Source organism: Poecilia mexicana, unplaced genomic scaffold (genome assembly GCF_051168715.1).
Source record: "Poecilia mexicana isolate PSO_F unplaced genomic scaffold, ASM5116871v1 scaffold_2, whole genome shotgun sequence".
NCBI lineage: Eukaryota > Metazoa > Chordata > Actinopteri > Cyprinodontiformes > Poeciliidae > Poecilia > Poecilia mexicana.
In genome coordinates this window covers 40,433,500-40,453,421 of record NW_028263371.1, presented here as the reverse complement: position 1 = coordinate 40,453,421, position 19,922 = coordinate 40,433,500, and the positions used below count along the sequence as shown (strand labels likewise).

At 36.6% G+C, this 19,922-nt stretch overlaps 4 protein-coding genes across 4 annotated transcripts; all 4 read left to right on the top strand.

Annotated features, from left to right (window-relative positions):
- Nucleotides 1-948: 948 nt before the first annotated feature.
- Nucleotides 949-6,319, top strand: tlr7 (toll-like receptor 7). Its single transcript, XM_088016472.1, has 2 exons — nucleotides 949-990; nucleotides 1,900-6,319. Exons 1-2 carry the CDS (start codon nucleotides 976-978, stop codon nucleotides 5,041-5,043), a joined length of 3,159 nt encoding a protein of 1,052 aa, XP_087872598.1. The 5' UTR covers nucleotides 949-975; the 3' UTR covers nucleotides 5,044-6,319.
- LOC148160870 (toll-like receptor 8) lies at nucleotides 5,278-8,307 on the top strand. Its single transcript, XM_088003701.1, has 3 exons — nucleotides 5,278-5,313; nucleotides 7,373-8,126; nucleotides 8,171-8,307. The coding sequence occupies exons 1-3, from the start codon at nucleotides 5,278-5,280 to the stop codon at nucleotides 8,305-8,307; spliced, it is 927 nt and encodes a 308-aa protein (XP_087859827.1).
- Nucleotides 8,308-9,387: 1,080 nt separating this feature from the next.
- LOC106919862 (toll-like receptor 8) lies at nucleotides 9,388-17,688 on the top strand. Its single transcript, XM_088016477.1, has 2 exons — nucleotides 9,388-9,559; nucleotides 13,600-17,688. The coding sequence occupies exons 1-2, from the start codon at nucleotides 9,557-9,559 to the stop codon at nucleotides 16,675-16,677; spliced, it is 3,081 nt and encodes a 1,026-aa protein (XP_087872603.1). The 5' UTR covers nucleotides 9,388-9,556; the 3' UTR covers nucleotides 16,678-17,688.
- Nucleotides 17,689-18,151: 463 nt separating this feature from the next.
- Nucleotides 18,152-19,044, top strand: tmsb4x (thymosin beta 4 X-linked). Its single transcript, XM_014990513.2, has 3 exons — nucleotides 18,152-18,286; nucleotides 18,536-18,648; nucleotides 18,725-19,044. The coding sequence occupies exons 2-3, from the start codon at nucleotides 18,549-18,551 to the stop codon at nucleotides 18,754-18,756; spliced, it is 132 nt and encodes a 43-aa protein (XP_014845999.1). The 5' UTR covers nucleotides 18,152-18,286; nucleotides 18,536-18,548; the 3' UTR covers nucleotides 18,757-19,044.
- The last annotated feature ends 878 nt before the right edge of the window (nucleotides 19,045-19,922 follow it).

Here is a 19,922-nt window from a genome sequence, read left to right as displayed (position 1 = left end):
AATAAAAAACTTTATTTTGAAAGCTTTGAGTTAGTGGTGACGTTGGATTTTATGATTCCAGGCTTAGAAGAACTCCCAATAAGTTTTCTATAATGGGCCTAATTCAGGAGAATGTTTGACATACACAAATTGAAAAGTAATGGGAAAGAAATTTATGCTATGATTTTGTTTCCTGAAAAATAGTAGAACATTTTAACTGCTGTATTTATTTAAAAAATATAATGCTACATGCATTCCTATCTACAATAATCAGAATACATTTGAAAGCAATGTATCTTTCTAACAGTGGATTTGGCCATCTTATCAGATGCAGAAAAAAACATTGGAGTTAGCCCAAAATCTATTAAATAAATAAATGAAAATGTCTGTCCATATCTGTTTAACCACTGATTGTGAATTCTATGATGGGAAACAGTGAGATTTTTCAGTTTTGTCCAGGGGCTGAAGGAACTAACATGTACGCTATGTGAACATGTGGGGGTGTAGGGCGTTCAGCCATGAAGCCACAAATGAGCCACAGATGGCCAAAAAAAGATTCTGCGCAACATTTACAATGTAAATTTTCAAACCCAAATCCTATCAATTTCACTTTCCCCCCCATCAACTTTCAGAGAAATGAAACCATTTAGTTGTGTAGTTGGACATTTTCTCCACACTATATTTTGTAGTTGGAGAAAATGTCTAAAACTTTATCTCTATATTACAACTAAATGGAATCCTCTCACTCAGCATTTGCCTACAAAACAAAGACAAACAAAGTCACCACAATAAAAAAAAGTACAAGAATAACAATTTTGACATGTGAGGTTTAAAACAATAGGGAAGTGATGCCGTCCAATTACACACACAATAGGTTTACATAGCCACCTGTTACTTTCATGTTATTACTATAGTGCTGATTGCAGTCCACCTCTTTCAGCATTCTTCTTGTGTTGACAGCAGCAGCAAGCCACATTTGTATACTTCTACAAAAATATGTTTCTCCACCTGGTAAGTGAGACATACGTCACTTCTTATATATTCATGATACAATAGAATTTCATTAAAAATGTTATTTGAGTAATTTATCACAAAGTGATATATTTTAAGCATTTATTTCTGTTAATGTTGATTACTATGGCTTACGGCTGGAAATATCAAATTCGTATAAAACTAGACATTTTACACACAATCATGTAGAACCCAGTTGACATAACTACTAGGTAAAAAAAAATTCTAAAGAAGTTGGCTTGTCAAACAGCTATGTATCCAAGAATATTTACAGAAAGGTGAGTGGAAGGAAAAATTGTGTTCGAAAAAGATTCAAAAGCAATAGTTGTAACTGCAGCCTGGAAGGGATTGTGAAGAAAAAAACTGAGTCTAGAGGAGTTTGGCAATTCATGAACTGTGGCTGGATCAAGTGTTATAGTGGGAGACGAGAGACTTAAGAATCAACAAAGCAAACAAAATAAAGGTGGCTAATAAAGCAGCCTGGGCTTTGAGAACACCTCAGCAGAGCCACAGGCTGAAAGCCTCCATCTCATGCAGCATTTATGTCATGCAGGAGCCCTAAATAGGTTTACTGTGCAGTATATGGATGGACTTCTCAGCAGACTATTATTTTATTGGTCGTTTCTAATCTTTTGTGAGTGACTATATTTTTGCATCTAATGTAATCCCTAATCTAAAATAACAGAAACAAATGACTGAAATATATCAGAATCTACATAGCAAACTCTATGAGCTTAAATATTAAGTTTTCAGTGAAAATGTAAACCACTAAATACAAAATGTTGAAAATGTACCATTTGTGGTTTTACTGCATTGTAAAGGAGAATATGTTAAATTGGACTTATTTGAAATAGTCATGTATATTTAGCACTGTGCATGTTTTTCATAAAGTCACCTGTTTTTGTGCAGATGTGTGGGGCCCTGCTGGGCCTGGGTTTTTGCAATCAAACAACAAGTGCCATCTCCTACCCAAAAACTCTGCCATGCGATGTTAGCCAGGACAAAAATGGGACTGCGGTGAAAGTGGACTGCACTGAAAGAAGCCTCAAGTTCGTCCCCAAAGCCATCCCAGGAGAGACTACCAATCTGACTCTGACCATCAACCATATCCCAAATTTGAACTCAACCTCGTTTCGTGGTCTGGACAACCTCACAGAGATTGACATGAGGTGCAACTGCGTACCCATCAAAATTGGCCCGAAGGACAACATGTGCACAAAAAGTGTGACAATTGCAGAGGATACATTTACTGCACTAAGGAATCTACGGGCACTGTATCTAGATGGGAATCAGCTTGATAGCATTCCTAAAGGCTTACCTTCAAACCTTGTCCTTCTGAGTTTAGAAGTGAATCATATTTTTTATATTTCTAAGGAAAATCTTTCCGAAATCCAAAATGTTCAGGTGCTCTACCTGGGACAAAACTGCTATTATCGCAACCCCTGCAATGTGTCCTATGGCATAGAAGATGGTGCATTCTTACAATTGGAAAACCTAACATTGCTGTCCCTTAAATCAAACAACTTATCCTTTATTCCCTATAGGTTGCCTGTAAGTTTAAGAGACCTGTATCTATACAATAACAACATCCAAGAGGTCTCTGATGAGGATTTTAAAAACTTGACAAACCTTGAGATTTTAGATATTAGTGGAAATTGCCCTCGATGCTACAATGCCCCTTTCCCATGCACCCCATGCCCAAATAACGCACCCCTAAAAATAAGTAAGGGAGCTTTTAAAATGTTGACAAAACTAAAAACGGTACGTTTGCACAGTAACTCCCTGACATGTATATTACCTGAATGGTTCACTAGCACAAAGGATCTGAGAGTGCTTGATCTCTCATCAAACTTTTTAGCCAGAGATATTGGGACCACAGACTTCCCTAAGTTTCTTGGCAAGCTAGAAGAACTAGACTTGTCTTTTAACTATGAGCTCCAGAGGTATCCTCAAACTCTTAGACTGAACTCCAGTTTCTCCTCCCTCATGTCTCTTGAAATTCTCAGACTAAAGGGCTATGTGTTTCAGCAACTAAAGCCAGAAAGCATTGCTCCCTTAAAACGTCTTCCAAATCTGACAGTTCTAGACCTCGGCACAAACTTTATCAAAATGGCAAACCTCAGCATTTTAATGGAGTTAAAAAGCTTTCATATAATCAGTTTGTCTGACAATAAAATATCATCTCCCTCTGACGCTCAAACTGCGTTTGGTTTCAACGGGGGAGAGCCTATGCTGTGGTCCCCCATGTCAGCAGCTGATCAGTTCCAGAACAAGGAAGTGAGAGAGATTCATTACTTCAGATACGATGAATATGCTCGCAGCTGCAAATACAAAGATAAGGAACTTGGAATCGTTACATTATTTGTCAAGAAGGAATGCAGCGACTTTGGTAAAACCTTGGATGTGAGCAGAAACAACATATTTTTCTTGCATTCAAGGTTTTTAAACCTGAAGGAGTTGAGATGTCTCAATCTTTCAGGAAACGCAATGAGCCAAAGCCTGAACGGATCTGAGTTTAGCAATCTGACTAATTTACAGTACCTGGACTTCTCATCAAATCGCCTGGACCTGTTGTACTCAACTGCTTTTAAAGAGCTAAGCAATCTGGTCATCTTGGATATAAGTAAAAATAACCATTATTTTGAATCAGAGGGCTTGACTCATATGCTTAATTTCACTAAGAATTTAAAAAAACTCAAGATACTGCTCATGAATCACAACAAGATTTCTACTTCCACCAACACAGAAATGGAAAGTGACTCTTTAGAGAAGTTGGAGTTCAGAGGCAACAGGTTGGATATGCTGTGGAGAGATGGGGACACAAGATATATCCACTATTTCAAAAAATTACGTAATCTGAAACTACTAGACATTTCTTCCAATAACCTTCGTTCAGTTCGAAGAGAAGTCTTCAGTGGTCTGCCAGACAACCTGACTGAGCTCCACATTAAAAAGAACAAACTGTACTTTTTTGCATGGGGGGAACTACAACTTCTGAGATCTTTGAAAGTCTTGGACCTTAGTGGAAATTACCTAACCTCTGTTCCAAGAGTGCTGTCAAACTGTACCACATCACTTGAAAAACTTGTTTTACATGACAACAAAATCCTAAAACTCACACCAAATTTCCTTCAGGAAGCTCTTAGTTTAAAATATCTAGATCTTAGCTTCAATCTTATAAAGCATATTGAGCAATCTAGCTTTCCAGATAATGTTGTTAAGAATATGGACAAGTTGCTTCTGCACAAAAACAGTTTCCTTTGCACCTGTAATGCCTCTTGGTTCATCACTTGGCTAAACAAGACCACGGTGACCATCCCTCGACTAGGAATTGACGTTACCTGTGCTTCGCCAGGAGTGCAAAAAGGTAATCTTGTGGTCTCAGTGGATTTACAAGCCTGCCAGCACTCCTTCCTATCAATCATCCTCTACACTCTCATGACTTCACTCCTTCTTAGCTTCATTACTCTGTCCATCGCTAGTCACCTCTACCTGTGGGATGTCTGGTACATTTATCACTTCTGCAGGGCTAAACTCAAGGGCTACAGCCGCCTGTCTTCTCAAAGTGAAGTCTATGACGCCTTTGTGATGTTTGACAAAAATGATCCTGCTGTGTCAGAGTGGGTGATGAAGGAGATGTGTCATCATCTGGAGGAGCGGGGAGACCGCCGATTGACACTGTGTCTGGAGGAGCGAGACTGGGTCCCCGGTTGTCCCCTGATTGACAACCTCTCCCAGAGCATCCACAAGAGCAAGAGGACTGTGTTCATTCTCACCAAAAAATACATCCAAGGGGGTAATTTCAGGACAGCCTTCTATATGGCCAATCAAAGACTGATGGATGAAAAAAATGACGTCATAGTACTGATTTTTTTGGAAAAAGTATCTTGTAACTCAAAATATCTGCGCTTAAGAAAGCGACTATACAAGCGGTCTGTGCTCGAGTGGCCAACAAACCCGCAGGCACAACCATACTTCTGGTTTAGTCTCAGGAGTGTATTGGCTACTGAGAGCCACAAACAGTACAGCAATCTCTTTAAAGAGACACTCTGAAGGGGTGACAATATAGAGTTTGTAAAAAATAAGACAATTTGTGTTTTATCAGTTATTTCTTCTCTGCAACAATGCTTCCAATTACAATTATAATGTCTGCCAATTAACAATGCCTTTCTGCTGTTGACTCTTGTTTGGTGTCATTTATTGGATTGAACAATAGAAGTTTGAAGAAACAAGAGATATCAGTAATTAATATAGTCATTTTTCCTTTAACAAATTGAGGTTTCAGGAATGCACTGGAAAGCCATTCACAGCTACAACAACCTGGTATGTTGCCCTCACGCTGATCACCAGCTTGGTCACACTCTATTTTGGCATTCCTTTCTTCAACCAGCGCTTGTTAGAAGTCAGTAAGGTGGTTGCACTGGACTCTCTGGTATGAAAAGCACATCCAAGCAACCATGCATTTTCTTCATATTTATGACACCATGCATGAGAAAACAAAAAGGCTTTCCTACAGTAAGATACCAAGAAGCAATGTTGCTCCAAAACATCTTTTCTAGTATATATACACACACACAATCTTAAAGTTTGTGCTATTTGGTTTCATTACTGGAAAAAGGAACCACAACTTTATGCTAATACCACAAATTATTTTAAGATTGTCTTTATTTAATATGGTTGCAAACAAGGAAATGACTAAGTACAGCTACTTCTGTAATTTGCATGTGGCTTTTCTAACACGTGCAGTCTTTCTGGGCATACAATTCAGCTTACAGCTTTATTGCTTTTTCTTTTAATAGAGCAATACTGAAATACAGGGCAAGAAAAGGTAGTCAGTAGTTTTGGCTGGCGTTGAAAAGGGATTGCTGCTTTGTCAGATCCCTTTTAGATCTGGAAGGCTTTAATGTCCTGGAATCAGTAGCTTTGAATATTCTTTGAATAGCTGGGTTCAACCTAACCTGTACCATGGTGAGTTTTGCTACTACAATTTTCTTTGTATCTTCATATCTGAAAGAAACAATTTTTTTTGTCTCTTTAATTATGCTAACCATTACTTTTATTTTAGGGTAATTCTTAGATTTAATCATTTGATGTGTTTTTGAACAGTTGTTTCATTATATGTCCCTGTGTTAAAGTTGAGTTGAGTTAAAACTGCTTAAATCATACAACAATATACCCACTACTGTAAAATAATTTATCACAAGCTGTGGCTCAGTGTGTGTACTTTGAAAATACAACCCTTAGAAGTATTGAGATGTTCAAATTACATTTTATTGTATTCATCAATATGCCATTAGGACAATGACAATAAACATTTAATTCTGACAAATGCATGCGTTTGTTTTTAACTGTGTTTAAAAGTAGCAGCAGTAAAGATAAAGGATCTTTTTCATTTACATTTCTTTGATAAATTTATAATTTTGTCTATGCCAGGTCATATAATTTTCCCAATCAGCTCCCAGGTCTTCAAAACCCAAACAATGTAGATTTTGCCTAGTTATCATTTACTAAACAAAAATAAATTGAAATTGACTTGTGAAAAATAGAGTGAACTTTACACTTTAAGTGAGATATTATTTTCATTACCATGAGTTAAAAACATTTAAACATTTACATTACATAATCAATTAGTATAAATAAAATGTATTCCTGTATGTAGAAATTTTCATGTTTCTGACAATATCATTTAGGATTAGACACTGTCTGATGTAAAGTTCAACTCCAATAGTTCAAAAAGTAAGAACAAATAAATAATCTGTGCTTCAAATACTTAAACCATTCTTAGCTTTTAAGAGCTTTTAAATACACGTTTTCTTCCAAAACTAAATTATCAATGACATTCTAGGAGCCAGTCATAGTTTGTTCCTACAGGAGGCTGTGTAGGGGGAGTGTCATCATGCTTTTTACTTTCCCGGGTTAGGAAAATTTGACAACACATCACCAAAAATGTCATTTGTTTTTAAAGTTAAATCTGACTTGACAGGTACATATATGGTTCTCAAAAGAGAACCTGAGGAAGCTTAAACATTTGCCCCTTTCACTTAACTTTTTACTCTATGAAGTTACTGGGAAGGCTGAATTTCTGCTATACCTCCCAAGGCTTGAACTGCTTGCCTTTTCCTACAACTATGCTTTAAAAATGTATCCCAAAACCATTAATATTTCAACCGAGTTTTCAAATCTTCAGTCATTAAAAAAGTTACATTTGGGGGCTTTGATTTTTTTGGAATGTTGGTTCAAACACATATAAAGATCACTATAAACTTAGAACTCTATCTGCTTTGAATTTGGGGACTAAATTCATAGTTCATTCAGCTGTATTCAGAAAGCTTAACTTCTTAAAAGTTATCTGTCAGAAAACAGCCTGTATCCCACTCCGCAGAAACAGCTTTCAAATTCAGTAGGTAGATACATTCAGAGGTCAGACATCTCTATTTCTTCATACATAAAACCTCCTTCAAAACACTTGATCTTTGAGTTGTCTGATAAGGAACAGTGCTTTAACTTGTTCATTTCACAAAAGCAATTTGAAGGTTATGGAGATATTGCGTGTCTGAATCTATCCAGCAATGGATTCTCTGCTGCACCAAATGGCACAGAGTTCTCATTACTGCCTAATTTGACCTACTTGGACCTGTCCTTCAATAAGATTGATCTGGCTTATGACAATGCCTTCCAGGAACTGAAGAAACTCGAAGTGCTAGACCTCATTTGGAATGCCCACTACTTTAAATCTTTTGGAGTAACACATAATTTAAACTTCCTAAAACATGTGCCTATCCTGAGAGTGCTGAATATGAGTCATAACTCAATTTCCACTTTAACAACAAAGCAGATGCACAGCAGATCTTTAGCAGAACTACAATTTACACATAACAAGCTTGGAACTCTTTGGAAAGTAGGTGATGACTCATATAAGACTCTTTTTACCAACCTAACTAATTTGACAGTTTTGGATGTTTCGTGGAACGACATTGAAAAAATTCCTGGTGATGTTTATGAAAAGCTCCCTCGCAACCTAACTGAACTACGAATAAGTAATAACAAAATGACAGATTTTTCATGGGACAGTCTGTCTTATTTCCACCGGCTTCAAATTTTAGATTTAAGTTACAATTCGTTGTCCAACATAGCAGGTATTGAAACAGTTACAGTTACAAAACCCTGTTTGTCTTGATAGAGGGCTACGTTAAAACTGGCGTGTTCAGACTGGCAATGTATCTGGCCCACCAAAGACTGCTGGATGAAAATGTGGATGTGATTGTTCTGCTGATGCTCGAACCTGTCCTGCAACATTCTCACTCTCATTCTCAGTAGGAGGCTTTGTGAGAAAAGTGTTGTGGAGTGGCCCAGAACTGCAGCTGCTGAGCCCTGGTTCTGGTAGAACCTTAAAAATGTTTTAAGAGTGGATGAAACACTCTTAAAACAGTAAGACTTATGGAAAAGTCTTAAGCACAAAGAAAGAAGGAAGACAAAACTGTTTATGACAATCTAGTAAATATTAATGAGCAGTGATAGTTGTTGGACTTTGACAAATATGTTCGATGTTTTATTGTCTTCATAATTTCACACTTGCTTTTACTTTGCAGCTATAAGTTTCAAGTGGGGTTTTTTATTCATGTTTCCACAATTTTTATCATTTGTTTCATTTTGTGAAGCACTTTTCAAAATGTAAAGGTATTGGCTTTAATGTTTTCTATTTGTATCTCTGTAAAGTGCTTCATAATGTTTTGCCAAGTTTTACATCCCTTGACAACACATGATCCTCATTGTCATACCATCTTCCTTGTGTGGCTCCTCCTTACTGGATCAGCACATTAGACATGGTCATAAGTGTTGAAAACAGTTTAAAAGCTCGTTACTTCAACACCATGTCGTAGGATGCGACATGTTTTGGTCCAGCATGGAGCGGTGCTGTTTCCTCTAAGGGAATAATGTTCCTTGTTTTCTAAAAAACAAACTTCTTATAGAAAACAAAGAAGCTTTGATCCATTCAAAGCTTCTCTAAGCACATACTCATTTTAACTGAATAATCTTTAGCTTAACATGAACTCTAGTGAGTGAAACAATTTATCAGATGAGACTCACCTAAGGACTCTTACAGGTTGTTTGAGTCCAAAGGTCCAATAGCTGGGTTAGTTCTGTAAAAAGAAACCACAATACATACACATTAATCGTTCTATCATATTAATAGCTCTGAATGCACTTCCCTGAATAGCTACGGTTGTCTAATTGTCTGCAGTGCTACAAAACTGATTCATATTTTTTGCAAAATATTTCTGATGTTGATTTTGGCTGGCGTATCTGTAGAACTGCAAACAAGGAAATGAAACTGTTTTACAGTTACTTCTGCAATTGACAGGCTACTCTTCTCCTACATCCTGTGAAACAGTTTGCCGCTTTTATATCTGACTTCAGTAGTCAGGATTATTTTTTTCATAACATGCGGATTTAAAAAACCATGGAGTATGAAAATATGTCTTATTCGCATATTTTATATCCCATTTAAACTTTTTTCTGAGACAAATGCAGGAAGCAGTTTAGAGGTCTTAAAGGATCATGCAAAATGGTGAGTTTTACTAACACAACCTTCTACACCACTTATTTTAGTGACAGAAAAATGTGTCAAACATGTTATTAATGACACTGTTTTTGTGTTCATTCTTAATTGATTACAAGAGTAAGACATGAACCTGCTCTTATGTTTTATTGCTAAGTATTTTTACCTTTTAGAGTGTTTGTTCTAGAACAAATGTAGCACGTATAAACTGAGACATAAAGAATTTTTCACAGTTGACGTCTTAGGGCTTTTGGGGAGCAACACTCAGCAGCTGGGTCTTATCAAGCAAGTCATAAACGTTCTTGGTTCAAAACAGGTTTGGCAAGTCAGAGAAATGAACCACAAGTTATGAACTGTAGTCGAGTTTAGTTTTTTGTAAATATTTGATTTTATTTGACTTAAATGAGTTAGTTCACAGTGCTCGTGTTTTAGCATCCAAGGATGCTTACAGTTTTTACAGTGATTCTTCTCATCTCACCTGAGGTCATTTAAACAATAAGTAATGACTAAAAACCCACATGGTGTATTCACACTAGCCCAATTTAGTCCGCTCTAATCAGACTCTAATTTGTTTGTTCAGAAAGTCCAATTTGTTTGGGGAGTGTGAATGCAAATTTGAATTTCAAAACGGTTTAAAAAAGCGAATTCTGAACCAAGGTCACAGTCCGGCTGAAGTGAACTCTGATGCGGTTGAAAGACAGTGTGAATACAAGCGGATCGGAGACCGCTCCAAAAGCAGGAAGCTAACTGCAGTGCAAGGCGTTCTGGTCAATACGTTACTCACTGCTCTGCAGGTTAAAGGAGATGTTGTGTCGGTTGCCATGGCAACAGGTCAGCGTGCCATCACAGAGAGAGAGGAAAAGCAGAATATAAACGGTTTAAAGTTGTTTTACACCTGTTTATCAGCTTATTATTTATTTGCTGTGGCGCACTGCTGTAATTTTTAAACCTTTAATAAATGACAAAAACTGTGCTGATAACCTCTTTTGTAATTAGCACAAAACAAATAGGATTGCATATTTCATATGTCTCATATATATACAAATATATGAGTCATGGTTTGTTACATTTTGACAAACTAATTTTAAAGACGGGAATTATGTAATATTAAATATTGACCAATATAAAAGAGCAATTTGCTTAGTACTCTCTTGCATCTTGACAGAAACCAAACTGTTTATAGATGTATATCAAGAGAGTATACATATTTTACATATGAAAACGTCAGTAATTTCCTCAGCTTTAATTTAAGCTGATTTATAGAAATCAAACTCTTTCACCTGCTGATTCCATTCTGACCCTAAAATTCATCTACTTATCATGTTCAAGTCTTGGTTCATGAACAATGTGGCAACAAAGATTTTGCACAATAATTTAAATCCCATGTTCCTATTTAGTCAGAGAGAAAAGATAACTCTTTCAGGTTTTCTGAAAGGATAAGGATTTTATGGTTTTATTTGACCATAGATCCACAGTGCTGAAGGCTGAAGGCTGTCTAGCCTATTTTGGGAGGCCCAGGAAACAGGCTATCTATATATAGTGTATACACTATACACCATATATATAGTGTATAGTCAAAAAAAACATGACATTTTGCACCTTTAACATTCTTAACATGATATATAGCCATGCATATACGGATATAGTCTATGGATATAGGAATCATTTAGCTATCATAATGTGCATCCAACAGCATTACTCAACTTACTCGGTTTGTTTGGAAAGAAATGTGAAAAGTTGTTTGCCTTTTGCTAGTTCTGGCTGGTTTGCTGCAATGATAAACAAACCACGGCTTCCTCCTCTTCTCAGCAGCAAAACTCGCGCGCCTAACGGACACTTCTTCTTCTTCTATTTGAATTTTAATGGCGGTTGGCAAGAAACTTTAGGTATGCATTACCGCCACCAACTGGTAAGGAGTGTGGACCACATGACAAAAAAAAAAAAAAAAAAAAAAAAAAAAAAAAAAAATAAAAAAATAAAAAAATAAAAAAAAAAAATAAATAAATAAATAAATATTACTATATCCTATTAAACAACTTACACTGTTTTAAGAAATAAAATAAGGCCTCATATCCTCTACTTCCTGAATCTTTCTGTAATAAATCAACAATATCAAATTTCATTTTCATGCTACTAAGGTTTCTAATTAAGTTATTTCTTTGCATCAAATAATTCCTACAACTGAAAATAACATGTTCCAATGTCTCATCTTCCCCACAGTCACATTTCCCTGTCTGATGTTTCCCTATTAGAAATAATGATCTATTTAGTCCAGTATGTCCGATTCTAAACCGTGAAATAATTATCTCTTCTCTTCTTATTCTTTCTGTTCTTCTCATTTGACCAATATTCTTTTGAATTTTATATAACCACCTTCCTTTCTTTTCTTCATCCCATAACTTTTGCCACCTCTCTCTTGTTTTTTTTTTAATTGTACCCTTTATTTCTGTTATACTAAAACTAACATTAATATCTATCTTCACCCGGTTAGTACTCTCTTTGGCCATTCTGTCTGCCATTTCATTACCCTTAATCCCGTGATGTGCTGGAACCCAAACAAAATTTACTGTTAGCCCCATCATATTGATTCTGTAAAGTGTTTGTTGTATTTCAATTAATATATCTGGTCTACTATCTGATTTATTATTTTGCAAACTAAATAATGAAGAACTAGAATCTGAACAAATAATTGATTTTAATGGTCTTACCTCTTCCACCCACTGAACTGCTAAAAGTAAAGCAAGCATTTCTCCTGTATACACTGAGACTCCATCACTGATCCTTTTTCCTACTTTAATCTGAAACTGTGGTACAATAAATGCTATCCCTACCTTATTAGCTGTATTTTTTGATGCATCTGTGTAGATTTGTACATAGTTACAATATTCATTTAAGTATTCTTGTATTATATTACTATTCATATTGCTAAATTTATCTTTATTGCTCTTTTCTAAGACGGAAAAATCAACCTCAGTATCATGAATTAACCAAGGTGGAACTGCAGATAATGGAACTGCCTGACATATATCTAACTGATTTAAATTAATTTCATTAACTTTAGAGTTTATTATCCATCCAAAGCTCTTTAATTGTTTCTTTGAATTTTCCCAGCCATGTTTAAGTACCTCTAATGTTGGATGATCCTGACTTTGTCCCTGTAAGTTTGACCAATAATTTAAGGATAATTGATCCCTTCTAAGTTTAAGAGGCATTTCTCCCATTTCAACCTGTAATGCTGCTGTTGAAGATGTTTTAAAAGCACCGGTACATAATCTTAATGCCTGATGTTGAATAATATTTAACTTATGGAGGTTTGAATCTGCTGCTGAATTATAACTTATACATCCATAATCCAAGACTGACCTAATTAACCCAGTATAAATTGCTTTTAATGATTTTCTATCAGCTCCCCACTCAGTTCCAACTAAACATCTCATTATATTTAATACTTTCCTACACTTATCTACTATTTTCTTAATATGCACTCCCCATGTCATTCTTTCATCAAACCACATTCCAAGAAACCTAACGGACACAGGTTCAAACTGACGTTATGTTGACGTTCATGATATGTTTATGGACGGCTCGGAAAAAACACGTTGCACCATGTTAACAACAGATTTAATAGCTGCAACTACTTTTGGACAGGATAATAGACTTTTCTTAGTTACATTCAAATTATTTGTTTTCATTAGATCCATATGAATCTTCTAAAAAAATAACATTTAAAGACAAATCGTCTTTAAATGTTAATGTCTAATTTAGTTTTGGGTGGATCATCATTTTAATTACAGACATTCTTCCCACGAATCTACTTATGTTTGATATTTTTATTAATTGCTGAAATTTATCAGTTTCTTAATTGTGTCCTAATTTATTGATATGTACCTGTGTAGTTTATTTCTCACTACTACTAAAAAGGGTGGAAATAAATAAAAACTGGGAAGTTCATCACAACAGGAATCTATCTCTTCAGTTTAACATATTGCATAAAGGTCTCATAACCTGCTTTAATTCCACCATCTGATTGACTTTGTTATTCATTTCAGACTGCAAAGTGTTGGATTTATCTGCTTCTCCTTGGACTGTGCTGCCATCTGGAGATCCAGCCTGCTGCCTGTAAACCTCATTGGACAGCGCAGTTTCTCTGTGATGTGACAACCTCCAATTCCTCTGAGGTCCAATTTGACTGCAGTGGCCGCGCCCTAGAATGGGTACCTAGTGGGATAACCACTAATGTTACTGCTCTTGATTTATCAAAAAATTACCTGAAGACCATTAAGGCTGATGCATTTTCCAAACTGCTGAATCTGACTTCTCTCAATCTCAACTTGGCAAACATGTACAAGAAAGTGGTCTTCAAGGCAAGCCTTAGAAACCTAACAAAACTGCAGGATTTGAAAATGAGTGCCAATGGCCTCGAAGAAATTCCAAGCTACCTACCTGCCAGTGTGGAAATCCTTGAGCTGAGCAGCAACAACATTACAAATGTGAATCAAACGAGCTTTGCCAACTTACGAAACCTGACACAACTGTGGTTATCCAAGAACTGTTACTACTGGAATCCGTGTGGCAAACCTGTGAAAATCCAAAATAACAGTTTTACCCACATGACCAAATTGAAAAATCTGGATTTGTCTTATAACAACTTAAGTAATGTTCCCAAAGGACTACCCCAGTCTTTAGAAGTGCTTAATGTGAGTTGCAACAAAATACAGTACATATTTAGGGAGGATTTATCTGGCTTGAATAATTTAAAACTTCTTAAGATACAAGGGAACTGCCCCAGATGTGAAAATGCACCATTTCCCTGTGTGCCTTGCCCTAATGGTTCCCTTGGAATTGACCCTGATGCATTTGAAAATCTGTCTGAACTTGAGGAAATCAATATGGGGGGAAACTCCTTAGAGTATCTGAATCCATCGTGGTTTAAGAACCTGAGGAAGCTTAAACATCTTCTCCTTTCATTTAACTTTTTGCTCAGAGAAGTTACAGGAAGGGCTGAATTTCTGCGATACCTCCCAAGGCTTGAAGTGCTTGAATTTTCTTTCAACTATGCTTTAAAAAGTTATCCTAACACAATTAATCTTTCAACTGAGTTTTCAAATCTTAAGTCATTAAGGACTTTGCATATGGAGGGTTTGGTCTTCCAGAATATTCAACCAGATACGCTCAAGCCTCTCTATGAAATTCGAAATCTATCTGCTTTGAATTTGGGGACTAACTTTATTATTCAGGCTGATTCCACCGTTTTCAACAAATTTCATCCATTGAAAATGATTTATTTGGCAGAAAACAGGCTGTATCCCACTCCACAGAGACAGCTTTCAAATTCAGTAGGGAGATATGTTCAAAGGTCAGACATCACTGTTTCTTCATATTTTAAACTTCCTCCAAAAGACTTCACCTTTGAATTATCCCATGGCCTTATAAAGCAACAGTGCTTTAACTCTGGACGGGTTCTTGTCCTCAGTTCAAATAACTTGTTCTTCATCTCACAAAAGCAATTTGAAGGTTATGGAGATATTGCGTGTCTGAATCTATCCAGCAATGGATTCTCTGCTGCACCAAATGGCACAGAGTTCTCATTACTGCCTAATTTGACCTACTTGGACCTGTCCTTCAATAAGATTGATCTGGCTTATGACAATGCCTTCCAGGAACTGAAGAAACTCGAAGTGCTAGATCTCAGTTGGAATGCCCACTACTTTAAATCTTTTGGAGTAACACATAATTTAAACTTCCTAAAAAATTTGCCTATCTTGAGAGTGCTGAATATGAGTCATAACTCAATTTCCACTTTAACAACAAAGCAGATGCACAGCAGATCTTTAGCAGAACTACAATTTACACATAACAAGCTTGGAACTCTTTGGAAAGTAGGTGATGACTCATATAAGACTCTTTTTACCAACCTGATTAATTTGACAGTTTTGGATATTTCGTGGAACGACATTGAAAAAATTCCTGATGATGTTTATGAAAAGCTCCCTCGCAACCTAACTGAACTACGAATAAGTAATAACAAAATGACAGATTTTTCATGGGACAGTCTGTCTTATTTCCACCGGCTTCAAATTTTAGACTTAAGTTACAATTCGTTGTCCAACATAGCAGGTATTGAAACAGTTACTAGTTTCTCTTTGACTTTTCTTTATCTGACTCACAATCAGATATGTCACCTGGAAAGTTTCTATTTCAAAGGCATGAAAAGCCTTGAGACTCTCAGCCTCGGCTCCAACAAGCTGGCTATCATCAATCAAACCACCTTCGAGCCCAGACCGGAGAATCTTAAGACTTTATTTTTACAGAAAAATCCATTTCAATGTACATGTGATTCTTTGGATTTCCTTGTATGGATTGGAAAACGAGAAATAAGGATTCCTAGATTGACAACTGAGGTGAGATGTGAAATGCCATTAAAGGACAAGAACAAGCCACTTATATACTTTGACATTGATCAATGTGTAAATGACGATATGGCGTTCAAGATGTACGTTCTCACAACATTCTTCCTTATTTCCTTTATGTTTGTGGCAACAGTTGCTCACTTATTTTACTGGGATGCTTCTTATGTCTTGCACTATGTCAAGGCTAGACTGAAGGGATACAGAGCCTTGTCCTCACAGGAAAATATTTACGACATCTTTGTGACTTATGACACCAAGGATCCACGTGTCTCTGAGTGGGTAATGATGAATCTGCGGGTGAAATTGGAAGAGGAGGGCGATAAGCTTCTTCCTTTGTGCTTGGAGGAGAGAGACTGGCCTCTAGGCGTCCCTCTAGTGGATAACCTTACACAGAGCATCCAAAACAGTCGCAAAACCCTGTTTGTCTTGACAGAGGGCTACGTTAAGACTGGGGTGTTCAGACTGGCAATGTATCTGGCCCACCAAAGACTGCTGGATGAAAATGTGGATGTGATTGTTCTGCTGATGCTCGAACCTGTCCTGCAACATTCTCACTTCCTGCGCCTCAGAAGGAGGCTTTGTGAGAAAAGTGTTGTGGAGTGGCCCAGAACTGCAGCTGCTGAGCCCTGGTTCTGGCAGAACTTGAGAAGTGTTGTAAAAGTGGATAATCAAATAATGTACAGCAAAACTTATAAAAAGTTTTTCAGCAGCAAGTAGGGATAAAGATAATAATTCTTGAGAATAACCTAGTAATTGTTTAAGCATTTAAACATGTCATTATTTGGTATGTATATATGTCCTTGCGACTGTGATACTTAGCAACTTTGATCCTGCCCTTTTGAAGTAATAAAGTGGAGATAGTACTGTACATGACCATGTTTTCACATGTAGGTTAAAGAGGGTGGCTGTCAAAGGCAATAAGTATTTCATATCAAGAAATAAACAAACACGTAACCACTGACTTAGTTTACTTCACATTAAAAGTGACCTAAAATTGTTTCTGTATATTTAGTTTTTCCATTCTTCATGTTCTGCAGGCTGTCATGACATGAAAACAATTTAAGATGTTATACTTTGGCTCATCAAACAGACCCACATATTTCAATGTAAGTTAACTATTTTTCATTTGTATAGGACCAATTCACAACACCTATTATTGTTAGACACTTTAGAAATACTAATAATCCGAGTTATCAAACCACGCAGTCAAATTCTTTTCATTTTTGAAATTGGATGTTTTCTGTTCTAGGAAAGCAAGAATTGTATTAAGTCATTGACATGCGAAATATCAGACTGGGGTTAATAGGTTTGTCAGGGTTGAGTTGTACTTTAGGTCTGCATTGTATAAGTTTTGCTCATGGTCTTTGGTCTGCAATATAAAAAAGCTGAAAGAATAAATCTGAACTTTTATGTTTTTCTGATATCTAATCAATATGGTAAAAAAACTGATCTTTGTCTATTGAACATGTCTATTTCAAGTTATGTTTGACACATAAAAATACAAATGTTTATTTAATTGCTTTTACATTTTTGGGACTATGAAACTGTGGGTCTACAGTAGGTTGATAATAATCTCTAAATTGTAAGCAGCGTTTAAATCTTATGAGTAAACAAAAAAAAAAAACATGAAACGATGGGAGACATAAGTTTGTGTTGATTTAAATGTTGCCAGAAGATTTCAGAATCTTTGATTACAAATGTCTTAAATAAATAATAAATAAAATTTCATCATCAGTGTCCGTTTAAAATATTTATTCACAAGCTGATCTTAAAATATTTAGGTTTATTAACTACGTGCTTCGCATTTTTGCACAGCTTTATCGTAGCTGCATTATCGCATTAGTCCACATGGGGTCACAAGTGGTAAAATTATAAAAACCTGCCATCCTGGCCTTAAATTCTTGCATTAGACTTCTTCATGGTGTCTTTTGTCTTCTGCGTGAAGAAACATCTAGAACTACGACTACAATTTGCACAACTTCGTGACGTCTAGAGAAGCTCAACTCACCGGACTTTTAATCACGTAATGGGACGCAGCTGCTAAATTAATACTCTTTTTTTTTTTTTTTTTTCGTCAAAAAAGGCACTGCTTACTTATCTGAGCTTATGTTACGATATGGATATGTTAGTCATTTGTTTCAAATCATCCTAAATAATATATTTAAAACCAAAAAATATGGTTGGTTGACAAACGCAGCGTAGGCGTGACGTCAGAGGTTATTAACATACTGGGCAGTATTTATTGAATGAATGAGCCGCTCATTCTTACTCTGCTCCTGTGACTTTGAGGCTTTTGTTCAGTGTATCTACTGCGCCTACACGCTTGGTAAGTAACCTCCTTTTTATTTTGTTTGTGGTATTGTGTGTAAAATTTTCTTTTTAAAATCATATATGTATATATTTTAAAACGATTGCTTCTGTCTGGTATTGTGACTGAAGCCATGTCAAATGAGTAGTTGCTTAAGTCAGGTGTGTTGAACTGTAAAATTGTCAAACTTTGGTTGCTAACCAGGGTGTAGCTGTGCTCGGAGGTGTTCTGATTTAATTACTAAAATGGTTACTGTGTTCTGTTTAGTGCTTTTGGAATCATGTCTGACAAACCTGACATCACTGAGGTTACAACCTTTGACAAAACCAAGCTGAAGAAGACTGAAACGCAAGAGAAGAACACGCTGCCAACTAAAGAGAGTAAGTTCTACTCCAAGTAACTTTAATGCATGCGTTTTGGTTCTGAGGTTAACTCAAAGTCTTTACTCTGTTCCAGCCATTGAACAGGAGAAGACGGAGTCATCATGAAGACCAGTCTCCCATGTGTTGCACATTCCACAAGCGCTGCTGACTTGAACCACTTCACAGATGCATTTTTGTCTACAAATTCTACTAGATGTAAAGCAAGTGGCTTCCCTTTAGCACAGGGATCAGTCCCTTGAATCCCTGCTGTGGAATGATTGCATGATGGACTTGTCCTTCATCACTTTTTTTTTTTTTTTTTGGCCAATTCTGAATGCTCACTAAGCAAGACATATCTTGTAAACTTTGGCATGCACATGTTTCAATATTTAAAATAAAACAAACTTGAATAAATGTGGTGTACAGGTTTGTTTGCATGGCGATGTCCCAAACTGGATTTCAATGAAAATCCTGATGTGTAAACTTTCTACAGACTGAAATATTGGCAACATTTACTGATGTGTTCAACTTCAAGACTGGGGAATCTGCTGCTACTAAAGGTCGCATTAAACATTTTGGATTTTCCAAAAGCCAAACCTGACTGCTCAGTTGAAAATGGTCTGCAATGCTGTATGGAAAGGTAAAGTTGACCAACTGCAGCAGTGAGAACTCTGAACTTAATTTCTATGGTGAGGTTCCTTAACAAGCCTAGTGACCTTCTCAAATTCAAACCTAAAATTTACTATAAATTTTTCTGTGCATTTAAGTGAAAATTGCACCAGGGTTAAACTAAACTGTAGGCATGTGACTAAAGTTGCTCTTGGGTCTTTAACTGGCATTCACCAGATCTATCACTGAAGGCTGTGAAAATGCTACTTGGCCTGATTTTGCATACTGAAGAATCGATACATGGGGAGATTGGGTCTCAAACTCCAGTCCTCGAGGGCTGCTGTCCTGCAGTTTTTAGATGTGGCACAGGTACAAAACACTGAAAGGAAATGGCTTAATTACCTCCTCGTGTAGATCAGTTCTCCAGAGCCTTGCTAATGACCTAATTATTCTATTCAGGTGTGGCGCATCAGAGGCACATCTAAAAGTTGCAGGACAGTGGCCCTCGAGGACTGGAGTTTGAGACCCCTGCGGCTGTGAAAGAATGGGCTCTAAGAAAATGGAACATGCTTCTCTTTCCCTACAGGAAAAGGTCACTTTTAGTCTGAAAATGTATAGTTAACACATGAGGGGCTGTTTAAGTAGTTTGGTCAGACAATGGTACCTCTATCCATTTGTCGATT